The sequence below is a fragment of the Morus notabilis genome, unplaced genomic scaffold, assembly GCF_000414095.1.
Source record: "Morus notabilis unplaced genomic scaffold, ASM41409v2 Scaffold2693, whole genome shotgun sequence".
Classification (NCBI taxonomy): Eukaryota; Viridiplantae; Streptophyta; class Magnoliopsida; order Rosales; family Moraceae; genus Morus; species Morus notabilis.
Genome location: NW_010362811.1, coordinates 116,958 through 126,270, shown reverse-complemented (window position 1 = coordinate 126,270; position 9,313 = coordinate 116,958). Strand labels below are relative to the sequence as shown.

The 9,313-nt window shown below is 32.4% G+C and overlaps 1 protein-coding gene across 1 annotated transcript; it reads right to left on the bottom strand.

Annotated features, from left to right (window-relative positions):
- Nucleotides 1-31: 31 nt before the first annotated feature.
- LOC21389052 (protein FAR1-RELATED SEQUENCE 5) lies at nt 32-2,275 on the bottom strand. Its single transcript, XM_010102939.2, has 3 exons — nt 2,181-2,275; nt 956-1,497; nt 32-361 (listed from the first exon to the last, which is right to left on the bottom strand). Coding segments are annotated over exons 1-3 (747 nt in total). The 5' UTR covers nt 2,182-2,275; the 3' UTR covers nt 32-157.
- Nucleotides 2,276-9,313: the final 7,038 nt, after the last annotated feature.

Below are 9,313 nucleotides of genomic sequence, written 5' to 3'. Positions count from 1 at the left end.
AAAAAATAAAAACCCAAAAAAAAAAAAAAAAAAAAAAAAAAAAAAAAAATCTAAGTACAGCTTCATAGTAGAGATTTGAGGGGTAATAATTCAAAAAGAAACTAATGAAGCCAATTTGGACATAAACAATTTGGTGATTTACATATCAATGATAAGGCTATCTGCGAGTTTCCTGATGATTTTTGCCCATAGAATCGATCTCGTTCACCTTGTCTGCAATGCACTGGATCTTTCTGGATAGTTCTTCTGTATGCTCCTTAATATGACTGAAGAGGAGGTCTATAATCTTTCTAAATGAAGCAGACCGCTTCCTCTCACGAAGCAGCTGTTTAGTTAGCTCTTTAATCCTCGCACTCTCATTCTGAAAAAGAAAGAGAAGGAATTCAGATTGCAGTTAAGATTAAAAGCTGATGTCTATCACCCAAGATAGACTTGTCATCTATCAGCCATTGCACATTATACTTTCCAGTAGAAAAAATGCTAATTATCACCATTAGTAATGCAATCACCATTATGTAAGTGAGTAGACATTAAAACCGTCACATTACACGTTGGCACTTAATTCTTCTACAGTTTACTTATTTCTCTTTTATTCACACACTGTGATGATGCATCACCACGGTGATGAATAGCAGGTGCTCTTTTCCACTTTCCAGTATTATGTTACATAAGATCATATAAGATTTTTCTTTTAAATACTTTACATGCTTGCCATGTAAGGCATCACTGAGGATACGTGCAACTGTTCAATATGCAAAACTGAAAAATATTACATGCACAAAAGAAAAGATGTTCATATGTCCACTCTGTATTAATCCAAGTTGGCAAAAGTTCAAGATAATTAGTATCTAACAATGGACTTAAATGATCTATATAGCAACACTGGTACCTTAACAACAACTGAAAATAAATAAATAACGAATAAATAAATAAATAGAGCTTATGAGAGGCTTACCAGAGTTTGATCATTGTTGAGTTCATTTTGACCCTTGCTCCCGGGCAAAGGATGAGCATGTTCCTTGATGAACTTTGTAACAATCCATATCCCAGTACTGAGCCTCCTTAAAGAGAGCTTAGCCTTGCAACCCATTCTAAAGGGCTTGCGCGGCCTCTTGCTATTCTCGTCAGACCTATTAGTACGGCGGTAACCCTCTTTGTTACAAACAAAAGTCCTTTTAATGACGGTTCCATCCCTTGAACGGCGCAAGCAGTCCATGCGAACAATGAAGCCCATACGCATTGCATATGCGGTATAAAACGAATGTGCAGCATCTTCAGAATCAAACTCCTGACCAACATATGGCTCTTCAATATTTACTTCATTAGACTCATCATCTTTAGAACAATTCTCTTCATTGCCTTTTCCAACATCAGGCACTTGTTCCTGTTGGACAGTAGTAGTTACTCTTGCACTATCATTGCCAAGATTAAGATCAATCTCAGTTGAATCATCTGAAATGATCTCTTCATGATTGCCTATACCAACTTCAGAACTCACTGCAAGCATAAATAACTAGGATAAGTATTCCAATGAAGAATACAACATCTTTTCTGCTTAGAGTTCGTAGCGGGAAAGGTGTTTAAATGAGAAAATAATTCTGTTTTCTCAATAGTTGCTCTTTTTCTTTCTTATTTCTTGTTTGTTTTTTATTTTATTTTTTGTCTTCATTGATCAAATCTCGATTGATATCAGTTACCTTTAAATAAATAATAATAAAAAAACAAACCATTTACAATTTAAAAACGTCAACCCATTTCAAACACGTTTATGATCAAGGAATGAGAAATCGAATTATTAGCATCAGTTTCCAGAATATAACAAAAAAATCCCAAGAAAAAGGGAGCAAAGGAATAAATTTCTAAAACTCCATACTCAATTAGCAGATTAAAGAAGTTCTAAAATACCCATTTGAAATGAGCTAATTTTTAGCGTGAAGGAAACAAAACAAAACGGCAGATAACAATTTGCAGTCGCAACATATGTAATTTGAAATGTAAATAGAACCCAGAAACAGGAAGCAATTTAGAAAAAGAAAAATCGAAAATTGAAGGAAATTACATTAGGCCCAATTTCCCATCAACATTGATTCTAAATTAGAAACAGGACATTTACGAAATAGGTAAAGTTGTTGAGTTTCAGTGTAGGGGATTGGGAAGAAGCGATAAAAATGTAAACTTACTTGTTATTTTTGAAGCCAAATTTGTGGGATTTTAGCAATTCAGATCGGAACTCTTGACTACGTACATGACGTCTGAAACAACTGGAACTGGAGAGAGAGAGAGAGAAGGAGAGAGAGGGTTAATTTGGGGGATTTCCCTTTTAACTTTTCATGTCGCTTACCAAAAAACGACAAGAAATTTATGCACTGTATTTTTTAGGAGTTAGAAGAATAACATTTCTTGTGGCAGGAATTTTTAGATAAATTAAGAAATAGCAGTAAAGTCATTCAAATAGAGTAAATTCGAGATCTAATGAAATTATTCAATGATAAAATTTAATAAATTCAAAATTTATTTTGAAAACTTTGGATTTGTCCAGCAACTATTTGATACACTAAATTTACCACATGACTAAATTTACTCTCACGAATTCCCCTACATTTTTTCATCAACATTACTAATTTTTTCTTATGCATAGTACTTACTAATATTTAATTTAATTAATAAATATTTTTACTCTTACAAATTTTTTAATTTAAAATATTATTTATTAATAGTTGTAATAGATATATTATTTATTATCCTAAAAATTCAAACTAGACAATGAGCTATAATATCTCCAGGACATATTGCATGTCGTCTTAAGTTTTCTGCAGTTTATTAAAAACGACGTGTCGTTGTCTTGAAAGAAGAAAATTGCCATGAGTTTGTTGTCGTTTATTTCCTTACACTACTTGTTGATGTCGTTTAAAACACCCGTCCTTTACGTGTAGTTTAAAACACCCGTCCTTTACGTGTAGTTTAAAACACCCGTCCTTTACGTGTCATTTATTACACTCTTTTTGTGATTAACAAACCCCATATTTTTTATTCATGCAACTACATATCGTTCATTGAAAAAAAAAAAAAATCGAACTATGTATCAAAGATTATCTACAGTCTACCGATGCAAGTATTTATATAAATTAAGGGCTCATTTTCAATTTTAATTTTGCTCGAGTTAAAAGTTCTCATAAAAAGTCACTTTTTTTTTGTTACAGTAAAAAGTTCTCATATAAAATCACATCTCAACTCAATTTAAAAACTCGAATCAGCAAACTGAATGAGGCTTAAGGCTTCCTTCATTTCACTAATTCGAATCATAACTCAAATTTTTACTATAATACGGTTTTCTCTCATAAAAATTAAAATTTAACATTTTCTTACTATAATATTTTCTCTTATATAAATTCACTTTTTAATTCTATTACATTCCTTTCTAGAAAATGTCCCCCTCTCTCTCTGGCGGCGCGCTCATGATCGTTTCCAATCTCCTCTCTTATGTTGCAGCCGCAGCCCTTGGTGTCTAGGAGACAGGCATAGAATTTGCATTCCTAGACATAATAATAAGAATAATAATATAAATGTATATACACAACATGTAGTGGTAATTGACCACTTTACATGAGTAGCTAGTACTCCTTTTCACCATGTTTTATGTGAACTATGCATGTATGCACTTTGAGATATATATATATATATATATATATATATATGACGAAACAGGCGTTCTGCCGTTCCATTGGGCATTAATGCCAATGTATGCATCAATATATATGAAGAAATCTCTCCGCTATTTGCTCTTACTTGTTATCTGCTTTTATGTCTCGTGAGAGTGTGGCGAGTCACCACCCTATATACATAGCTATATCACCGGCCAACACCCATGTAACCCCTCAATAGCCCAATCTCAAACGCGCGCACAAAGAAAAAGGCACAAACCCCCAGTTAATAAAAATGACTTGACAAAGTTGGCACCTCATGAAGAATCTAATCACTATTTTTCGGCCTTAAATTTCTCTAATTTTCAGGTGGCTAACTGAGGCCCAAAATTCATGCACTTTTTAATATTAGCTGTCCTACACACACACAAACTGACAAACACACATTATAAAAGAGTCTTGAAATCTTAGGATATTTTAAAAGTTATTCCATTTATATAGATTTCACTCAAAAACTTAAGGATGTTAATATAAATAGAATTAATTAGGCATTCTATCAAGTTAATCAACTATCAAGACTTAATTTCATGAAATTAGAAAAAAAAAAAAAATCTTTTGGCTGCTTAATTTCCATGTCTTAATTGGGTTTGGCGAGCCTTATTTAAAGGAAAAAAAAAAAGTTACGATCTGAATTATATATATTCCAAGTTCTCATCTTCATGATATATATCGATGTCTCCAATTTATGAAAGCGCAATGATGCGAGGGCTTTTGCTCGAAGTTTTAGCAGGTATACATACGGTTTCTCTTGTGATTTTTTTTTTTATAATTTTGGCCTTTCTAATTATAGAATTTACATAATGCTCTTCTTCTAGATATTTAGGATTTTTTTTTTTTTTTTTTTGGCTGAAGGATAGCTAGGTTGTCAAGTGTCTCTGAAATGACAGCCACGAGTTTGAGAAAAAATCAGCAGACTGGTCTGATATGACTGCGATGATCTGGTTGTGAAGCATGGGCTGCTCGTACACTCTGCATGGGCTGCATGTATTAACTTTTCGTACACGTATATAAACAGCATTACAAGATATACACATGGGCCCAATATATATTACCCCTAGTGGACCAAGGTAGGTTAACTCCACTATAGTCTCTCATCTATTATATATATGTACCAATATTTTTCTCCTTCTTCAATCATTGGTGTTAGGTTGAAACCCTCTTGCCACCTCTACTACTATCGAAGTTGATGTTATATTATGATGCATCAAATTAAATACAAAGATAATTCATGGTCACTTCTTGAATTTTTTTTTTTTTTTTTTTTGGCATTTTGTCCTTCCAATTATTTTCATAGGCGCTAAAGACTTCGTATTAGTGTTTATTAACACTTAGGGTCTGTTCGGTTCGCTAATTTGAGTTGAGATGTGATGTTGTGTGAGAGCTTTTTACTGTAACAAAACTTGAATTCTAAACTCGAATCAGTGAAAAGAACGAGGCCTTAGCCTTTTCAAATTATTTTGTTAGACACTAAGAATAAGAACCTTATATTCTTATTTATCGACTAATTAATAGGACAACCCATAATAGCGGAAGAAGAAAAACGCAAATCATTTTCCAGGTGATGAGACTTATAGCTTCTCTATCTAGCTCCTCATATGTAGGACTTAGCAATATCCCTCTTTCTCATCACGCCTGCAAAATGGCATTCGTTTTAATATGTGTATGTATATATACGTACATATAAACTTAACAAAAGAAAGTTAGGCCTCATTTATTTCTTTAGTTCAAATTATAACTCAAGTTTTTGTTATATTATTTTCTCTCATAAAATTTTAATTTTAACTTTCAATTAAAGTATTTTTACTTATATAAATTCACTTTTTAACTCAAATTCTTTATTTGAACGAGAAGAACGAAGTTTTAGTTGGTATGGTTTGGAACTATTGCCATCGTCCTCTTAATCAACCACCAAAGCTAGCATACCTTGCAGGATATGAGAAATTAGTGCCTAATAAAATAATTCATACGACAAAGTGCCACATGGACAAAAATTTGACACCAATTAGTCATTGTATAAACACAAGGATACTTGTAGAATATGGCTACTAAGTACTACTTACAAGGCACGTTTATTAAATCGTAAAGGAATGTAATGGGAAACATAATAGGATTGAAAAGAAAAATAAAGTAATACAATTAAGGGTTATTCATTCTTTTTTATATGTTTACTTAACTGTTATATGGTGTAATAAGAAACAATCTCATTTCCTTTCTTATGTTTACCAAAATTAGGAATAGCAATTTTATAAATATAATCCTTAAAATATTTTTTTACATAATTAAATAATCATTGATTGTATAGCTATTCAATAAGGGTAGATAAGTAAATTTAGCATTCATTCTCTTTGACAAGGAATCAATACTAAGGGAGTGTAAGAATTGATATTTCATTTCCTCATTCACTATATTGTGTGGGACCCAGTAAATCTTCGTTACTAATTTTGTAACTAAACACATTATTAGATAGGAAAAGAAATCACTCCTTACTTTTCCTTTTCCTTTGATGTAAAGTAAGGATCCGTTTAGCTCACTGATTCGAATTTTTAATTCGAGTTGAGATGTGACTTTATATGAGATCTTTTTACTGTAGTAAAAAAGTTAGATGTGATTGTTTCTGAGAGTTTTTTACTGTAGCAAAACTTGAATTCTAAACTCGAATTGGTGAAATGAATGGGGCCTAAATATACTCATAGAGTGTGAAATAGTTTAACGGAAAAAAGAAAAAAATATATATTTGAAAAACATCATATTCATTTGAAAGATCGTATTCTTAAATTTGTATGTATAACTTTCTCTTATCGGCCAACATTTCCTGTAAGAAGTAATGTATTGTTGGTTTTAATTCATTTCAAAGCTTAAGACCTAGCTAGATGCGCTGAAAGTATATATAGACATGAGAAACACATGTCATTCGAAATAAGGGTGGCAAGAAGCCAATTAGTAACAAATGGCTTTCATTCACAAACTTCTCTTTTTAAAATTCTCTTGCTAGCTTTTAATGATTCAGGTCACATGACACAAAGTCTCAGTTGGAGAATTTGGAACAAAGTTCAGGGTTTCAGAGTAATTTCAATAATATCAAATCTTTTTTGTTTTCACTTTTCTGATTAATTTCTCTGGTCTACGGCCGCGGTAAAATCTTGAACACCCATTTTCACATTATACTACTACTAGGGTTTGTCATTTTGCCGACCCTAAAAGATGGTTCTTCCCTGGAGTCAAAAGTCATACCTCTCTCTCTCTCTCTCTCTCTCTCTCAAATTTTCTTCCTTTCTCTGTCTAAGAAGAGGGCTATGGGGTTGGGGCATGATTATGATTAGATTACCGAGAGCATTTATTTTACTTCTTTAATTTTTTTTTTTTTTTTTACAGTGGCAGCAGGCTTTTAATAGCAATTTTTTAAACGGGATATTCATAAAAAATCAGTTTGAGGGCCATGTGTTTTACCGTCTTTGATTCCTTTCTTGACGGTCAAACTTACAGTGGGATTTTTTTTTCCTTTTTTCTCTCTCTTCTCCCTTTGAAACCTTCGAGAATCATTCATCTTTCTATCTCTCTCCTCCTTTCTGCACCACCACCACCACTAACCCTTTTATTTGTTTTTTCTTACCCTTGTCTCTCTCCGTAATGATGAGTCTTTTACAATTTTACTTGCGTACATGAATACGTACGTAGGCATGTATATATGATACAAATGCATGAACGTATTTTATGAAGTATAACGATCACCATAAACTTTGTGACACTTTTTCTACTTTCGTTAGTTGCTATCTATTCATTGTTATTTAATTTGCTCCTTTTAACAGTACTAAACATTTTGAAAAACTTGGCGAAAGTTGAACTTCCTAGTATATACATATATGTTGACATTTAATCAACACACACCAAATAAATAGTATGCATTTGCAAAATCATCAGAATATTTTTCCATTTTTAAAAAGTCAGATTGTTTTGAACATGTGTCATATCAGAATGTTGTTTACTTTTTTATTCTAATGTACAAATCAATTGACATATATATATATATATATTTGGTTGCCAAAAGTATAAACAGTTCTATTTATTTTTTTTCCAAAAAAAAAAAAATAAAGGAGATTTAGAGAGAAAGATCAAGCAGTTGACAAAAGCACTGAAAGGGGTATCTGATATAGGAATACCAATGATCTGGATCCTTAGAAGTGAGATTTTCTTCCAATCTGTCCCTTCAAAAACTACAACTTGAGCATGAAATAATAACCTCAAAGACCCGGAAGACAAGGGTTAGTGTCCTCGTATAGGGGTACAAGGTGCAAACCCATCTCCTTATATACTTATTTCCATTTTTTAAAATACACTTTTTATAAGAATATTTTTAGGATTCCACCCCCTCTCCCTTCAACATTTCTCTTTCATTGTAAAAATAAATAATTAAAAAATTAATTAAAAAAGTGTCAGTCATGCATGAATTATTGTTATATATGCACAGTAGAGAGAAACAGCCCTTTTTTTCCCCCCCTTCTGAGAGAGATATAATTAAGAGAGATAGAGACGCCCGTTTGTGGCGGGGGAGCAGTTTGATGATTAGGACTAAAGGGATAATAGTTAAATAATATGGTGATATGGATGGATGGAATGTGAGAAAGTTATGGGTGTTTGTTTGCAGGCAGACTCTCAGAGAGAGAGAGAGAGAGAGAGAGAGAGAGAGAGAGAGAGAGAGAGAGAGAGAGAGCAACATTGGAATGCAATGAAAAATGTATGAAATGAAAAGGGGGAGGGATCATCGATCTGATTGATGAGTCTGATAATAAGTCTGACATGAAATGACTAATGTCCAAGTGGGCATGAATAAATGGGTGAGGAGAGGGGCTGCGTGTGGGTTTTTTTGTCACACTGGGGTCAGATGTATATGCATAATAGCATCTTCTTCTGCAGGTGTTTCACAGCAAAGATGAGAAATAGAGGCAAATTTACAAAGAGACGTTATTGAGAGTTTTTTTTTTTTTTTTTAAATTTTTTTAAGGGAAAATTGTATTGTAAATCGGAGAAATATAAACACCAATGTGGCAGACACAAATGGTTCCAAAACACAACAAAAAAAAAAAAAAAAAAAAAAAAAAAAAAAAAAAAAAAACTCAACCTCGAACATTAACTTGTACCGCTGGTATATGTTATATAGAGAGTTTTGGTTAGTTATATACTATAAAACAAATTAACAAAATTAACCTAGCTGGGTGACTTTAATTAATATATACAACATGTATCTTTGAAGTCCAAGATGGAAAATAAAAGAGGCACAAGTTTTATTCAAGATTACGAAAGCACGTGCTAGGTTAATGGCCCATGTGTTAGACAATGTTTATAAATAAAGAAGTACATATCAATAAATAACTTTATAAGACTGGACATCGCAGGAAGATAAAGCTCAGCTTGAATTTCCCATTTTTGTGTTCAATACTTGGTAAGCTTAAATTTTTTTTTAAAACTACCACGTATATAAATATATATTGTTAGTACGACTGGCTTCGTTCAAAAATCATTTCTTTTTAGCTTCTCCTCGTGTACCTTTTTATTATTCTTTTTGTCAGGCAATACCAGTTATCAGGGTTTGGATTTAGAGAGAGAGAGAGTTTTAT